Genomic DNA, 19,400 nt, shown 5'->3' on the forward strand with positions numbered 1-19,400 from the left:
ATTTTTCCGATAAGATAATGTTTTCGTCCAATTTCTCTGTCACATACACGGATCCGTAAACACAGACACACGGACGTCCAAGACTGATTAGTTTTAATGTTTTATTTATTATATTAAACAAAAATAATTGTTTTTAAAATATATCATATGTGCTTGATAGATTATTTAACTTGATGTTAGTGCACTCATATTATCCTGTAAGTGTTATATAAGTAAGAAAAAGTCATTTTAAGTTCCGGAAGACCGGTGTTTTTGAAATGTTGAGAGTAGAGCATCACCTCAACGCTCCGCTTATGAGGCGTGCAATAAGATGTAACCGTTTCAATTTTAAACGTTTTAAGTTAAACTAAATCCGAACAAAAACAGTTTCACTGTAAAAAAAAATCGCGCCAAGTCCACGTTCATAAGACTATTAAGAAAAAAAAATTTGTTTTTTTCTTTACAAAAATATATAAAATAAAAAAATTAAAAAATCCAAGTAACCGATATGATTGTTTATGATTTTCGGAAATTAAAAAAATTTTGTTATAAATTTAAAAATTAAAAAGTTTGGAACGTATTTAGTGTGCGCGGTTGCAAAATTTAAAAAAAATTGAAATACACAATGACGCACACCAAGTACGTTCCAAAATTTTTTCTTAATTTTTAAATTTATAACAAAATTTTTAATTTCCGAAAATCATAAACAATCATATCGGTTACTTGATTTTTAATTTTTTATTTTATATATTTTTGTAAAGAAAAAAACAAATTTTTTTTTCTTAATAGTCTTATGAACGTGGACTTGGCGCGATTTTTTTTACAGTGAAACTGTTTTTGTTCGGATTTTAGTATTTTTTGTAATTATAATAAAAATTTACAATTGTTACCAACCCGAGAAAAAATGATTCTATATAATTATATATAATTGTATATAATCATATATGATTATATATGGAATCACATACATAATTATATACAATTATATATGATCATACATAATTATATATAATCATACATGATTATATATGGAATTGTATATGAGGTTATATATAATTATATATGACTATATATGGAGCAATATACAGCCAACAATATTGTATATGAGGTTATATATAATCATATATAATTATATATGGCTGTATATGGAGCAATATACAACCATGCAGGATTATATATAGTTCCATATACAATTATATATAAGTATATAGAATTATATATAATCATACATGATTATATATGGAATTGTATATGAGGTTATATATAATCATATATAATTATATATGACTGTATATGGAGCAATATACAACCATGCAGGATTATATATAGTTCCATATACAATTATATATAAGTATATAGAATAATATATAATCATACATGATTATATATGGAATTGTATATGAGGTTATATATAATCATATACAATTATATATGGAGCAATATACAGCCATGCAAGATTGTATATAGTCCCATATATAATTATATATAGGTATATATAATTATATATGCTTATATATAATTAACAGACATAAAAATTTTTTCTTTGAAAAAAAATTTTTTTTTTGGTAATCACAAATAGTGTAAAATGATGTTTATAATTACGTTTAAATAATTCTGAAATACAAAATTTGTCACATTTTCTATGAGATGTTTTGGTCTGCTCTGCTATTACCTAATAGTAAAATCATTATTTATTTTATTATTTAAATAAGTGTTATATTATAATGAAATTCGGTAAAATAACTAAATTATGAATAATTACTATCCAAATATATATTAAAATCAATTTTTATATTCCATTTATGATAAACTCATATGATACATTATGTAGATCATAGAATCATTATTATCTAAGACAGCAGCACAGCAGACAGACACTTCAAGACGCACGGAGATCACCAAATTTAAGCAGCATTGAGCAGGGTTAATAGTTGGATGGGTGACCGCTGGTGTTATAGCTATAAAATTATATCTAGATATTTTTTTTTTGAATTTTAATTGGTTACACAAAATTGCGTAGAACCATATTAAATATTCTATCCATAAAATTAACCCAATAATTAATTAGATATAATAAATATATAATTAAATATTGTTATATATAATTATATATAGTTATATATAATTAGATAGATATATAACCAATTTATATATAAATATATATAATTATATATAAATATTTTTCCCGGGAACTTAATTAAATCTCGCGTTGGTTGCATTTTTTATAGCAAACTATCCCCTTGAAACTACAGTTTATGTAAAAATAATTCCAGCGCACCCTGGCGGGTGTAGATGCAAGCTGTGAAATATCTTTTTTTAACTGTAGTTTCCCATCTAATGAAGGATTACTATGCATTCTCGAATTATTTAGTCTGTGGCAGATCACTTTGCCCATCGAAAAAAAGTCAGGATCGAAATTTTTGCGTTGCTATAGTTTGTGCTGATTAAATTTAATAATTTCAAGTAGATTAATTGTTATAAGTGGATATAATTAATTAATAACAGTCAAATAAAGTATGAATTGCTGTTATAATATACAATTTAGGAAAAAAAAGTACCGTAGAATTAAATAAAATTTTGCAACCTCAAAATACTGTTCTGCTTACAGTAAACACAGTCGGTAGTCTGGCGCTCCGTTTACAGCAGATTTGAACGGAACTTGGCGCCAGATTCTACCGAATCTGTGGATATATTTTCCCAACATTAAAAATTACGCTCGAAGAATTTATAACATACGCACTTTGAGAAAACGTATTTATTTATCAATTATTATTTATATAAATAAATAATACCAAAATATTAAGTTGATGAAATTAATAATGAAGGCATATTATTTATTTATTTATTCAATTTTTATGTCAAGGCAAACTAGCCGAATGACAATAATATACATAATTTTTATAATAAAGTACACGTATAACAATATTAAATATATAAGACTAACATCATCATATTTTAAGGAAGTTAATAATTTTGAATGATTTAATAACATAGTTGCAAAATTTAATAGTACTGTACTATTTATAAGAATGAGAACAACAATAGAATCAATGAGCAATATTTGAAAGCTAATTTTTTCAATGGTAACATATTAGATGCTTTAGTAATTTAGAATATAAATTTTTGATTTTAAATTTTTAAATGGCCTGTTTGACATTTATAGTACATTTTCTCGTTCTAGTTTCACAAAAAATTCAAAAGCTTTATTTTTGAAAGAGTCTAGGCTGAGTGATTCTATGACTTCAGTGGGTAGCTCTTTCCAGATTCGAATTGCAGAGATTACAAATGAATGCTCGTAGATTGTAGTCGAGAAATTTGGCATTTTGAAAAGAATGTTATTAAATTTCGCTGCAATTCTGTCAGATCTTCTTCTAATAAGATGATGATAATGTTTTAGATCTTCTGTCAGTATACCCAGATAGCAAATGACGTATTAAGTTATTCCGAATGAGCTCAGATTTCTGATTTGGACGTCAGAGTCTACGTCTAAAAGACGTCTTTAAGACCGTCTGAAGAGGTCAGAAAGCGCCGCTTATTGTAGACTTTAAGAAATCAAAACGAGCTCTTGAAGAGCTCTTTTTTCTGAACTCGCACAAATGAATGATTTTTTATCTCTATACGCTATTATAATGATAACAATAATAAGAACACAACAAAATAATATGAATAATAATAATAATAATAATAATAATAAAAATAAATTATGAAAAATAATTCAGAGTTTCATGAAGCACCGATGCTGATTTCGAATGTTTATTATTTTAGTTAGACCCTAATATTGTCGGTTTAAAGAGAAAGTGAAAATCACAATTGCCGTAACTAAGATTCGAACCCGAGTCGCGCGCGTGCTAGATCGATACCTAACCCCCTACGCTGTTCAAACGAAATGTCGCTACACATCTCATTATTCTTATAAGCTATAAGTTTATATAGTGATGAAATGTTGCGATCATTGTCTATATTATTTATTCTATTTGATACTGTGTATCGATAGAGAAAAGTAACTTTACAAATATTTATATACTAAAAATATTCAAAAGTCTACCTGTAATATTTTTTAAATAGTCTATATAAATTTTGTTTACTTTTCAATAATATAAAATCTAATAGATAAATTAATGAATATTAAAAATTCAACAATAATTAATAAGTATATGGTTATAAGATATCGTTAAATTCGAATAAAATGTTTAAAATTGATACATGCAAAGTACTCCTTTAAATATAGAAAGTTCACATAATTTTTTTCAGATTAGAATCCAATTTTATTATTTTATCTAAATTAGTTTGATTACGAACCAGATTTTAACATTATTGCCTATTACTTCATAATATAATTTAAAATTTTGAAAAATTTAATTAACCTGGATTAAGAGAAATGAGTTAACCTATGCCAAGTGTATATCTATATATTAATCTATTCAAATTTTTAAATCATTTAATTCGAATTATTTTTTAATCATTTTCAATTTAATTTCTCAATCAGGAAAGTAATAAATGAAAAATGAATAAGATTTTGACAGCTTTATATTAAAAAAAGAAATTTGTGTTTTTGTTTATAATGTCTATAAGCTCATTATACGCAACTCAAAAAGAAGTCCAAAAAGGGACTCAGTTAGATGTCAGAAAATTGACTCCAAACTTATGAGTTCATTAAGAGCTCTTAGTTCTGACCTCGTAAAAGAGCTCACTTAAGACGTCACATTAGGACTTCTATAAGAAGTTTTTTAAAAAAAGACTTCATACTGAAATCTTTCTGACTTGGATGCTGACTGAGGTAGTTGATATCCTGTACCTCAGATGAGAAAAGTAACTTGGATTGTAAAGAGTTGTGTATAAGGCAAGCAATACCTCCACCTCTAATATACTGTCCATTTGAATTAATAAGACCTCGATCTCGACGGTGGATAACATAATCCTTGAAAGTGACATGGTTATTTAGTGTGAGCCATGTTTCAACAACAGTGATAATATGAAGCTTTAACTCATTTACTAAAGCTTCGAATTGCGGTGAATGAGCAGAGAGACTATTTATATTTAGGCTCAGAATATTGATAGATGACAAGATGTTAGTAGTTTTATACGGTAATTGCTAATCCAATTTAGCAGTATATCAGTAGCAATATTAGCAGTAATATTTAAATTTAGCAGCAATATTAGTAGTATATGAATAATTAATAATCAAATAAATTGTTTAGCTTAAATTGCAACATAGTCCAGAATTTCATAAATAATAAACAAACAATAAATAACTAATAAATCGAGATAGCAAATAATAGTATGGTTTAATTAAATAATAATAATTAAAGAAGTACTAGGAACGTGAGAGTAAGAGAGAACGCATTCATGGATCCTGACTAGAGTGGGGTGAGGCCCTTACTTTCCCGAGGCAACCTTAGGGAGAGGGCTAAGAATCTGGAAAAACAAGATCTTATTGGACAGTGTTTTCCCCAAACTTTACTAAACCGCCCAGAAAATCAAAGACCCAAACTTTTTGTCCAGTTCTAATCAGTCTAGAGAGTAGTAGAGTAGTCTAATCCTAAGTCCTCGGCTAGGAGGTACTCTCGTGTGGGAGTCTCACCAGAGACTCCCGTCGAGAAATCCTTTCTTTAATATGTTGATTATTTATAAAAAAGAATACAGTGTAATAGTAATAAATTGCGTAAACAAAAGTAAATTCATTGAGCAAATTAAATTTTGAACCGAATAAAGTAAATTAAAAATCGAAGAATAAATAGTGATTAAAATAATTAATTGTCGATTAAACAACTTCAGGTATTGTCTATCTTTTGTAATTCTCCAATGTAAAATTTGAATGTTAATTTACAATTAAGTAAAATTTGTATCAATCTAGTTTATGTTCAATATATATTAAATAAAATGAATAATAATTTTTATTAATAAATTCTGTTCCTCTAGTCTTTTGGGTTCCCGGTCTAGTGGTGATAACTCACCAGAACCAAAATAAATTAAATTCGTTTTTGTCCAATCTGGACATAACATTAATTTAACCGTTTAAAATAATTTTATATAATAAAAATAATAAAAAGTGAGATAAGTAAATTACCCGAGTAAAAATGAAATTATTATTTTTTACGGAAAAATAATAAATTTCGTTCGACCGCCGCACCACCGCTGCACCACCGCCGCACCATACCGCTGCACAACCGCCGTTTGGCGGACTATTACGCCGCACGCTAAAAATTTACTCCCCCTAGCATCGCCGCACTACCGCTGCACCACCGCCGCACCAATGCTAAATCATACCTACAATTTCACAAAAAATGGTATCATAATTAATTTATCACGCAATAATTAATTAATAAATAATGCGACTAGAAATCTTTATGTAAGACCTATTGATCTTTATGTAAGACCTATTGATCAACCTCCTTTTAATTGAATGCCTAATATTAAAAAAAAAAATTTTTTTTAAATCAGGCCAAAGCACCGCGAAATTATTGATTTTTTTAGTCGTATTGTTAATGTAGATTTTTAATTTCGTCCTCGGGTTGCACAGAAGCGGTACGCCTATTGAAATACTCTGAAAGAATTTTAAAAATTGAACTGTGATGGGATTCGAACCTGGATCGTCTGCATGGAAGTCTCGAACATTGCCAACTGCACTGCAAGCCATACTTAACTTAAAAAATTCAGTTAAGCTATTTGAATGATCAACGAATATATTATTTCAATGTATATACCATCAAACAGTGGTATGGTGCGGCGGTGGTGCAGCGGTGGTGCGGCGGTCGAACGAAATTTATTATTTTTTCGTAAAAATTAATAATTTTATTTTTACCCGGGCGCGTCACAGCTGTGGTGCAGCGGTGGTGCGGCAAATAGAAATTTATTTACTTGTCACGGCGCTGGTGCGGCGGTAGTGCGGCAAATAGATAAATTCTTTACTTTTTACGGCGGTGGTGCGGCGGTGATACGGCACTTGTAAAATAACCAAAATTTTCACGGCTGTAGTGCAGCGGTGGTACGGCGCTTAAAAAGCCGTGCAGTGGTGTTGCGGCGGTGGTGCGGCGGAATTCTGTTTTTACTCGGGTATTCGATAATTTTTTATGTTCAAAAATAGATATAGAGCCTCCGTGACTTTTGTCACGCCATAGATTAGATGATTAGTATTTGAAAATTAATTATATTTTAATGACACCAATTTGATATCATTAATAAATCTAATTTATTTTTCTACTCATTAAATTAATCAATTTATTAAATGACAACTGTCATTGTTCGTCTAAATTGAAAGATAAATTAAAAACTGTGTTCAAATCACTCACTACAATTTATTTTGTATTAACTTAAAGTAATTTCAAGTATTTAGAACTTAGAAAATGGATAAAATACTATTTTTTTGTGTATTGTGTGTCACAATATTTGAACAAATAAATAGTACACAGTCATTTGTACTAAATCTTCAAAATAGTAATCAAGAAATTCAATTTTTCGCGGATGAAGCGCTCAAAAAGTACTTACCGACTCTTAAAGAATATTTGGTATTTTTGAAACCTGAAGATATAGATAATAGGTCGATAGAAGACCCAGTGGTTCACGTTGTTAATAGAAAAAGATACTATAATTTCAAAATTAAATGGAACGTAAAGAAAGAACTTCGCGATCAGTTTTCTATCAAACGTGGATTTCCCAAATTGGAATGTGATATCAGTGTTAAAACTATGGATGATGAAACTATTGATTTAAACTGTCAGGATATTTATCCTAAAGTAAGTGAAAAAAGCAACCTTAATCTCCCATGAAAAAATATATATTTTTGGATATATAATTTTATATTTTGCAATTATTTAAATCCAAGCATATCGCGTGCCTAATTCCAAAAGGGCGGATAAAAATTATACGCCCTTTTGGTTTTGTAAAGCCAAAAGGGCGTATAATTTTTTTTTTTTAGTGCCAATCGTTTTGTAAACATGTTCTAAGCCTAAAAATGAAAAAAAAATTTCTAAAGCCAAAAGGGCGTATGTCTGAAGTTATACGCCCTTTTGGCTTTAGAACACTGAAAATTTAGTGATCTAAAGCCAAAAGGGCATATAATTTTTAACTTCCCGTTAATAAAATTAAAAATTTTCTAAAAGCGGGAAGTTATTGATTTTACCGCGTTTTTTGAAAATAGAGTTTTCATCAGATCTATATTCAGCTATACTCAGCTCAAAAAATTTTTTAATGATTAGTTAATAATTTCTTACTTATAATAAGATATTTGTCATTCTATATATACATATTATGGATTTTAACGACAATTTTATGCAACGAATAAGAAGAAAATTTATAAAAAATATAAAATTTTAATACGCGAAAAAATTTTTAATTCATATGCTTCTTTAATCATTAGAGTATTTAAAATGATGGAAATTTAAATTTACTACTATCGAAAATGTTGACTTTTTCAAAATTTTTTTTTCCACTAACTTTCTCCGAACAATTTTGAAGACTGTTGTTCGAAATTATGAAAAATCCTGATTTTTTTTATACACCCTTTTGGCTTTAGACCGATAATTTCCTAAAGCCAAAAGAGCGTATATCTTAAGATACGCCCTTTTGGTGTTAGTAGGTCAAAAAATTTTTTTTTGCAGATCTTTACGTTTCGAGCGATTCTATAAAGAATCGCAAAAAAAAATTTTTTTATACGCCCTTTTGGCATGGAACCCTATCTAACTGCTGTAATACGCCCTTTTGGCATTAGGCACGCGATATATGCTTTGATCTTTTCAGTAAAAATTGAAAAAATGTATCGATAAAATTCAATGAGAAATTGACAAAGTTAAAGTTATTCTTAAGAAGCACTTTAAAACGTCATTAAATTTTGTTAATCGGTTCAATGAATCTGTTAGATATTTAAACAAAACAATTGAGTTTTTGAACAAGAATGAATTTAAAATTGATAATATTGTTTTGAACAAGAGTAATTTTCTTAAGCCTTTGGAAGTGATTAATAATCCGAAACAAGAAAGCAGCTCATAAGTATTAAAAATAAAATTTTTATTTATTTTTAGATTAAGAAATTTGGAACTTTACTTTAAAAACTTACTCATGAAAAATAAAGGAGTGCGCAACCCCTTTATTTATGAATGAGGAGGGGAAAGTTTGTGATATGTGTAGGCAAATTAAAGGTTTGTTGGTGAAAAATTAGCTTATGCAAGAAAAACCCATATGGTATCATTCGTTTACTTAAAAAATAAAATATTAAGAATCTGGTGGGCATAAAGGTTAATTTTTCTGTCATGGCAAAGATTGTCACACTGTACTAAGGATAGTAACTAAAGTAAATTAATTTTTTTTCAGTCAATAATGTATCTGAGCTTTTTATTTAGCATAACATTTGAAGTTATGTTATGTTTCAATAAAGTTATATAAGTATTATTAAAATCAGTCTGCTTAGGGCATTAAAAATCCACTTAGTTCCCTTAGTTGCGCAAATTTACCCCACACGAGTGCGTACACTTACTCTTAGTACGGGGTAAGTGTGCGCATTTAGAATCATTCGGATTAATCCGTTTTTTTTTCCGGTGTTAAAGTTTTAGACTTTATTTATTAATTTAACTATTACCTAAATAAATACTCTGAGACATATTTTTATTTTCCTTTCATGCTATCGTTTAATTTTGACACTACACAGTAAACAATTTCACGTCAATGCGTCAAAAAATTTTGTGTTAAAAATTTTTGTGCTAAATATTTAACACTTTTTTGTATCAATTTAACACTTTTTTGTGTTAATTTAACACAATAAATGTTAAATTTACATATAAAAGTGTTAAATATTTAACACAAAATTTTTTGACGCAATGACGTAAAATTTTTTACTGTGTAGTTTTAATGCTCAAGTGCGCACACTTGCCCCACATAAGTTACACATATAAAATTATATATCCAAATATATATTTTTTTCGTAGCGGAATCTAATGTAACAAAATTGTTCTCTGTTACAGGAGTTAATGAAGGACTTGAAATCTCTTCACAATGGATTAGAAGTGTTTGGTACTATATATGAATCTTTAAAAAAAATATTTTTATCTTCTAAGATTCAACATTGATGATGCTAATTGGTGATAAATTACTTGTATATGCCGAATTATAAATAGTTTTAAACAAAAAGTATGACATCAAAAGAAAAGAAATAGAAATTTTCCTTGGAAATTTATATTTTTATACATGTACATATTATAAAAATTATATAAGATATTTGAAGTTGAATATAAGACTTGTGATTAATAACTTGATTAATAAGTTAATATTTTGAATAAAAAAACGTAAATATATTTTAAACAGGTAAAAAATTTTTTAATTGATTTTTTTTAATTAAACTGTTTTTGTTTTCAGTGAATAATTTTTGTAAAGTCATAAATTACACAGTTGTTACAAATGGTAAGTGTACTTATTACATTATTAACGTTTAATTAATCATAAATATTAATTAACCATAAATGTAATCATGAAATTCACGAAAAATCTTTAAACGAGTGTTCGAAGCTCATAATCGATAATTAAATGAATCATCGGTTTATTTTTATTTTTATTTATTACAAAATAGTTTCTTATCATAAGTCGTGAAAAATAAAAATTTATACATAATATCGTTGATAAAAAAAATATCTTCATTCAAGAAAAATATTCTTGCTCCAAGAAAGTTACTTTGAAGAGAACTAGTTGTCTTATTTCAAGAAATTCTTGTCTTGAATTCATATTTCTTGGAGTGAGAGATCTAATCACTCTGATCGATAACATTTATACGAGGTTCAAGACTATATTATCTTCGATCAGTACAAGTGAATTCTTTATTCAAAAACGATTCTCTTCAATAAAGAATAATTTTATTTCATTTCAAGAATTATTGATTGTTGATTCAAGAACAAATTTTTTTATTTATAATGTTATAAGTTTAAGTCAGAAAAAAACTTTGAAGTAAAAAAATTTTTATTTCTCTATATGCCGAAAAATATTTATTAATACAGAGAATAGCAAAAATACAAAAATTTATATGCTTAAAACAAGTAAAATAATATGTTAATTTTCGAGTCGCGCCATACTTGGAACAAGTCGGTAATATCTTGAGCCAATGTTACCGTCTATCTTAACCCGCATGGAGAAATATATATGTCAAAAATATATGTCGCATATATATTTATTTATTTTATATTTAAATGCCAAGGCTAAGAGCCGAATGACAAATGTTATAAATTACAGTATTAGAAATGGTACACGTAATTAACATATCGAAACAATTTACATCTTTGTATAGTAGTGAGAAACAGCGTAAGTAACATATTGAAACAATTTACATCTTTGTATAATAGTGAGAAACATAGCGTATAAATAATTAAAATTCAAAATATAATGAAAAGAGAAAGAGAAATGACAGAAAAGAGAATTTTATCAAAAATTTATAAAATTTAAAGAATTTATAAAATTTAAAGAATTTAAAGATCCTGAAATATTGTTATATATTAGCTATTTGTGTAGGGGAGAAGGGGGTCAATTGAACCAAAAAAAGTTTAGTAATTTTTTACCATTCGAATTAAAACTAAATAATAACTTTTTTTTTCTTGGAATGATAGTTTATTAAGTCTACTATCATTATCAATACATAAATTAGTTAATAAACAACATGAATTTTTAAAAATTATTAATTTATCCAAACGCGTCGAATGGTTCAATTGACCCCCGCTCGGGGGGCAATTGAACCACTGCTCGGGGTCAATTGAACCAATGACATTTATAACTCAAACCCGAACTTTTAATAAATAACATATTAATTGTTACTTTCTAATATTACTGTTGCACATTTTTAATACACATATATTATATTTAATAAATTAAAAATCGATTTAAAAATAATTTTAATTACAAATTGAGTTTATCAAATTGTTAGGGTTATTTCCTGAGTATTTTTCACGTCGAGTCAAGATGCGCGCGCATGTCCCATGCTTCTCCGTATGGTTCAATCGTCCCCGGGACTGCTGGTTCAATTGACCCCGTATAATTTTAAAACAATTAATAGTAAATAATAAATAAATAAACCATTCTATCACTATAAACAAAGTTGAGGATTATAAAATATAAGTATATACAACTACTATAATTCAAATTTTATCAATTAATTCAAAAATTTAAATATTATTAAACAATTTGTCACCAGCCGAAAAGAAAGTTTGCATGCCTAAAAATAAGAAAATCTCAATTTTTCAAAATTTATCGATCGCAATGATTTCAAATTTTGATCATATCCAAGTTTAACATATTAGAATCTAATTCTAAGAGCATGAAGCGTTTTTTCAATTTTTTCGATTTTTTAAGTCGAGTGGTTCAATTGCCCCGTGGTTCATTTGACCCCCTTCTCCCCTAAAGACATTAAGTTTGCATATAATTTTAATTTCAAAATTTTAAAAAATCAGTTTTCAGATCAGATTTATTAGCACGTTGAACTTTCCAATTCTAGATGTTGAAAAAACTCAAAAGCCTTAATTTTGAAAGTCTCGAGACTCAGTGCATTTATGATGTCGATTGGTAGGTCTCGCCACAGACGAATAGCAGTTACAGTGAAGGAGTGCTCAAATGAGTTTGTTGAGAAAATTGGAATTTTGAAATTCACATTATTGTACTTTGTAGCCAGTCTATCAGATCGTCTGATGTCAGGAGATTCATCTATAAAAAGGTCTCTCAAAAACTTTGGTTCACCAGAATTTATGAGCTTATAGAAGAAACAAGCGAGACTGTAGGACCTTTTGGATTTGATTTTCAGCCAATTTAGAGAGCGTCTGTATGGTGTAGTATGCTCATCACGTCTTAAATTAAAAATGAATCTGATTGCATTGTTCATTAGACATTGTAATTTATAGTCCAATCTTTTTGATGAATCAACCAAGACAAGAGAACAGTATTCAATAATAGGAATGACAGTAGCAGTGATTAGAAGTTTTCTTGTAGAGGAAGATATATATGCATATTTAATTATTATGCGGCATATATATTACTTATATAATATATATGCCGCATATATTTACGCAAAAAAAAAATATGTCAACATATATTTTTCACATCGATGCTGACATATATGCAGAGATACATGCTTACATATATGTAGACATATATGTAAGTATACACTGAAAAAAAAATTTCTAAGTTTGAAAATTTTTTTACTCAAATCAAGAAAGTTAAATTTTTCAAAATTATTTTCTTAATTCAAGTTAAATTTTTTTCTGTGTATCTCTAGACATTTATATGCGCACATATATTTGAACATATATGCATGCATATATGTTCTCATATATGCGGACATATATTTAGCGCAAAAAAAATATATGTGAAAATATATATTTGCATATATTTTTCGCATATATATTTTTCCATGCGGGAATCCAAGAAAAAGAAATTCTTGGGAAAATTTGTATATATCTTATTTTAAAACAACCAAGTTTCTTGATTCGAGAATTAATTTCTTAAGTTAAGAGAATTGAATTACTTAAAACAAGAATGACATTTTGAAGAAAAAGTTTTTCTTTAATCAAGTTATTTTTTTTATCAGTGATTAAATCTTACTTATTAAGGTCTTTAACACCTTCAACTTCCTAACCTAAGGAATTAAGTTCCATAAACCAAAACAGAGGAGAATAATATCATTAACTCTCTTGACATTACTATTGTTACCCTTGTTCTTCTCAGTTGACTGATCAAGATTATAAGAAACACTATGAAATTTTCTCGTTGAATAATTAACACTGTTTGAAGCACCGTCGGAATCATTTAAATTATACTTTTGGATGAAAGTTGTGGTGTTGTCATCTTTCCGATGCTGGATATACAAGTTTATTGCATTTCCTGTAGTGTTCATGCTAACTATTTTGTCATTAATGAAGATTTTAATTGTCTTCTCGCTCCTTACACCGTTTATTTTGTTGATTATTATTTCCAGTATATCAAAATACGAGTCCTTCTTGTATATCAATTCATAAACCTTGTCTCCCGATGAAATCAATGGAGGCCAACCCTGCAATTTATTATAATTTATATGATTAAGAAGATAAAGATAACTAGCAACCTGGCAGTCACTTCGTGACTGCCGTGACTTGTGGAATATAAATAAATAGAATTTTGATTTATTAAATAATAACTTTTGTTAAATTGCACTGTACTTTCTTAAATATTGACATTTTTAAAGGTATAAGCTCATCCCGATGTTACTTACACTCATCAAGAGCTTTCATTTGAGTACCCACATGCATTTTTAATATATTTTTCATACATACATACATATATATATATATATATATATATATATATATATATATATATATATATATTATATATGAATATATGAAAAATTGATGTGGGTACTCAAATGAAAGGTCTCGTTGAGTGTAATGTCGGGGTGAGCTTATATCTTTAAAAATGTCAATAGTTCACAAGATAGAAGGTCATTTCTCAATTATTGACATTTTTAAGATGTAAGCTCATCTCGATGTTACACTTATCACGAGCTTTCATTTGAGTACCCACATGCATTTTTGATATATTTTTCATATATACATATATGTAATATTCATAAATATATGAAAAATATGAAAAATTGATGTGGGTACTCAAATGAAAGGTCTCGTTGAGTGTAATGTCGAGGTGAGCTTATATCTTTAAAAAATGTCAATAGTTCACAAGATAGAAGGTCATTTCTCAATTATTGACATTTTTAAGATGTAAGCTCATCTCGATGTTACACTTATCACGAGCTTTCATTTGAGTACCCACATGCATTTTTGATATATTTTTCATATATACATATATACATATATATATATATATATATATATATATATATATATATATATATATATATATATTTATATATATATATATATACATATTACATAAATATATGAAAAATTGATGTGGGTACTCAAATAAAAGGTCTCGATGAGTGTAATGTCGGGGTGAGCTTACATCTTTAAAAATGTAAATAGTTCTCAAGATACAAGGTCATTTTTTAATTATGTATCTAAAGATAAAACATCGTTGAATGCAGCCTAAATATTTATTATAATAAATTGAATATCGGTAAGAATAATATGAAACTTAGAAAAAGGCACAAATTCAAATCAAGATCTTTGCTATGTCATTAAATTTCACTAAAAAAACCGATTTTATCATACGACTATCCTGGAGACAAAATTTTTCTTATTCTCTTAATAATATAGATTATGTCTATGACAATAAAGTTAGCAGGTACTTGATAATTTTTTAATTTTACGTGAACTGTTCCACATTCACATAACGGGATATAGAATTTTATAGAATATATGTGAAAAAATTCGAATAGCTCAGACTGGGATTCGAACCCACTACTTTTCGAATTAATGTCAGCCGCTCTACGATTCGAGCTACCTCTCCGTCTATACCAATTTTTCTTTTCATTTTATTCTATATTCATTAAGCCACACGCATTTATTTTATAAAATATAAGTTTTAATATATAAATGTTATATTTATATATTAAAATTAAATTAATTAACTTTAACATAAATATTTAAAAATTTTGTTTTTTTTTTTTTTAATTTAAATTATTAACTTTTTGAAGTTGTTTTAAATCAATTCAAATTTCAAGCATGATAAAATGTGTTTATGTTCAATTAAAAAAAAAATTTTATAAATGACAAACTATTACTTACGCCATTGTAAGTCGGCTTGATACTAGTCAAAGAAACATCAATTCCGTCGTTATAAGAATCTACAATTAACATCTTCTCGTTAATATAAACTACAATTTTCTTATGATACTCATTATTCTTAGGTTTTTCTTCAATAATTATCTTTAATATATCATAGTCCGGAAAATCGTTATCGTTGAGTTCAAGTACTACTGGTTGCGAATGGTTTCCTGAATTTCCATAGACATCCTAGAAATAAGATTAATTATTTATTTATTTATTTATTAAACAATGAACCCAATAGCAAGGCCAATAACAGAGTTCCATACAAAACATAATTGTACATAGTAAGTAGTGTACAATAGTACAATAAAAATTATAAGTAAGAAATGAAGAATTTAAAAATTCTGAAATACGATTAATCTTGCAGGCAATCACTGAAATTTTCCCAAGAGAGTATTAGTAGTTTGTTAATTAATGGTGATTAATTATAATTAAACAAAACAATATTAAGCTGCAATTTTTATTCCACAACTTGCTATAAGACAGATGAAGAGATTAAGAAATAAATCGAGTTTTAAAATTGATGCTTTCAAAAATTGCTTTTTAATTCTTAAAAAATCCACACTAAATTATTAAATCCACTTTTTTAATGGAAAAATAGCAATTAATACGTTGAAAGAAAAATCTAGTTCTCTGAACTAGGAAAATCTCGTTAAATATTTTCATCACCATTTAATTGAAGTTTTACCCAAAATTATTTTATATATTGAACCTCAATATATAGTTACTTAAAGAATTTTTAATTAAATGTGGGCTTATTTCATTTTGATTAACTTTAACTTAGAAAATAGAAAAATAATTCGGACAGCCCGGGCCGGGAATCGAACCCGGATCTTTTGGTTACGCACTAAGGGCTCTTTTAGGTAAGCTATCTGAGACACCGTTCGTAACAACCTTTTAGTCACCTAATTATTTTTTGTTTAACACGATAACAGAAAAATATTTATTAATAGTATATTACACTATTAGGGCAGAAAGTTAACGATTTCTGCACTGCGCGCCATGATGCCCGAGGCGTAGCCGAGGGCATCACGGCGCGCAGTTCAGAGCTCTCAAACTTCTGCCCGTGTAGTGTATGCTATTTTTCTTGTGTAGTGTATACTATACAGTGTAAAAATAAAAATATTTATCGGTGAGAAAAAATCTTCGATTAATTACTGAAAAATATATTTAAGAAGCTCGTGTTAACATTTGAGACTAATCGGTTTAGCCGTTTTCGAGTACACTGTAAAAAATCCGGAGTGAATCGGGAGTGAATTTCACTCCCATCACTCGGAGTTCCGGAGTGAAGTAATTAATCACTCCGCGTAGGGAGTGAATCCAGAGTTTTTATTTGCGGAGTGATTTCTGAGTGATTTCGAATTTCACTCCGAAAAACATCCGCGTTCGGAGTTTTTAAAATAAATAAAATAAGGATGAATTTTCGTTCTACAAAAAAAATCTCAAAATTAATCTTTATATATATATTTCTTCTGTGCATGTGTTTGTCACTGAACTCCTCCTAAACGGCTGGACCGATTTTAATGAAATTTTTTGTGTGTCTTCCGGTGGATTCCAGAATGGTTTAGATTCACAATTCAGTCCACGAGAAAATGTTTATTTAATAGATTTTTTATTTATAAATTGTTGTTGACCTTGACTGCCCACATGCACTTTTCATATATTTTATAAATATCATATATATAAGATATATGAAAAAATTCATGTGGGTACTCAAATGAAAGGTCTTGATGAGTATAAAATCATAATGGACTTATATTTATGAAAATGTTAATAATTAATGAATGATAATGTATTTTGTTAACTAATGATGTTTTTAACGATATAAGCTCATTCCGATGTTACACTCATTAAGAGCTTTCATTTGAGTACCCACATGAATTTTTGATATATTTTTCATATATAATATATATATATATATATATATATATATATATAATATATATAATATATATATATATATATATATAAAATATATGAAAAATTGATGTGAGTACTCAAATGAAAGGTCTTGGTGAGTGTAACATCGGGATGAGCTTATATCTTTAAAAATATCATTAGTTGACAAGATACAATCTCATTTCTTAATTATTGAAGTTTTGAAAGATATAAGCTCATCCCGATGTTACACTCATCGAGTTCTTTCATTTGAGTACCCACATAACATTTGTTATATATTTTATATATATGGTATTTGTGAAATATATAAATATATAAAATATATCATAAATGCATGTGGGTACTCAAATGAAAGCTCTTGATGAGTATAATATCAGAATGGGCTTACTTAACTATACAAGCTCATTCCTAAGATTTCTAAATTTAAGACGTGTGTACATGACAACGTCTGTCCGGTCCGCTAGTATATATATATATATATTTACATATTTTTTTTTGACAATTTTTAATTATAATTAATTAATTTATAAAAAAAAATAAATAAAAACATTATAATAATAATTAAAATGAAATATTATTAAAAATAATAAATTAAATTTTTAATAATTAAATTTAAAAAAGGTTTATAAAAATATTTTCTTTACAAAAATTTATTTATTTCTAAATTCATTTATTTTGGGAGTGAATTTTGTTATTAATAAAAATTAACTCCTCGGAGTAAATATCACTTCCGCTGGGAGTGAATCAATTAAAAATCATTCACTCTTCATTCACTCCGCATTCACTCCGCAAATTTTTTACAGTGTAATGTTAGTCACCGACTTTGTAAACACCATTTTGAGAAAAAGGCGTTTAAAGTTTGAAAAAGACTTTATATAGGATACAAATTTTTTTTTTTATTTGCGTGTAACTTCGAAAATATTCACCGGAACGATATAAAATTTTCTGTGTGTATTCTTAAATATATGTACATTAAGAAAATAAAATAAAAAAAAAATTGATTTTTTGAAAATTCTAACTGTATATAACCCCTTAATGCATAGTTCGAGTAACTATAAAAAAATAGTTCAGAAAACTATTTTATACTTGTGACGTCCCAGTTCAGCTAACTACGCATTTTTCTTTCAATGCAGACGAAAATTAAAAAAATTAAAAAATACATTATTAATTACCTGTATGCCAGCAGCCAAAATCGCAAAAATAAATACATTAAAATATTTATACATGCTTACACTAATTTTTTACACGTGTTATATATATATATCCCCGAAAACAACCGTACAAGGTACCAGTTGTTAATCGTAATGAAAAATTCCAGTTGTTACCGTAAAGATAAAGCGTCAAAAAATTATTCTGAGTCAACTATATTTACTTTTGACGGAATAGTAGGGAGATTGCTCATTATGTCAATGTGTGAAATTTCATTTGAAATAATAACGATTTAGTTATTACGCAATATTATTAATTTTTATGAGTCATGTGCGTGTGCGTGTGTGTAAAGACTTAGTGCTGTGATAAAAAAATAAAAAAATTTTTAAAATCTATAAATATCTGTGACTTATAATGCTCAATATTTTATTAAAAAAAAAATATAATCATTTTAAAGTGAAATGATAAATAAACACTCAATTATTGTCAATAGTTAATCTTATTTTTATTTTAAATATTTTACGGTATTTTTTTACTCACTAAGCTAAGTATTGGCTGAAATTACAACGCGCATGTGTATAGAGAGAAAAAAAAATTCTTTTTTTTTTTATTAATTGTAATTAAATGACTCAAAGTTGAATAGCTGTTAAT

General features: G+C 27.4%; 2 protein-coding genes across 2 annotated transcripts; one reads left to right on the forward strand and one right to left on the reverse strand.

Moving 5' to 3' along the window:
* The first annotated feature begins 7,322 nt into the window (after window positions 1-7,322).
* On the forward strand, window positions 7,323-10,037 carry LOC123263915. The gene is made up of 2 exons (XM_044726961.1): window positions 7,323-7,712; window positions 9,933-10,037. Exons 1-2 carry the CDS (start codon window positions 7,323-7,325, stop codon window positions 10,035-10,037), a joined length of 495 nt encoding a protein of 164 aa, XP_044582896.1.
* Window positions 10,038-10,301: 264 nt separating this feature from the next.
* Window positions 10,302-19,114, reverse strand: LOC123262706. The gene is made up of 5 exons (XM_044725051.1): window positions 18,773-19,114; window positions 15,660-15,887; window positions 13,572-13,987; window positions 11,459-11,480; window positions 10,302-10,570 (listed from the first exon to the last, which is right to left on the reverse strand). The coding sequence occupies exons 1-3, from the start codon at window positions 18,824-18,826 to the stop codon at window positions 13,574-13,576; spliced, it is 696 nt and encodes a 231-aa protein (XP_044580986.1). The 5' UTR covers window positions 18,827-19,114; the 3' UTR covers window positions 10,302-10,570; window positions 11,459-11,480; window positions 13,572-13,573.
* Window positions 19,115-19,400: the final 286 nt, after the last annotated feature.

The sequence above is a fragment of the Cotesia glomerata genome, linkage group LG4 (genome assembly GCF_020080835.1).
Source record: "Cotesia glomerata isolate CgM1 linkage group LG4, MPM_Cglom_v2.3, whole genome shotgun sequence".
Lineage (NCBI taxonomy): Eukaryota > Metazoa > Arthropoda > Insecta > Hymenoptera > Braconidae > Cotesia > Cotesia glomerata.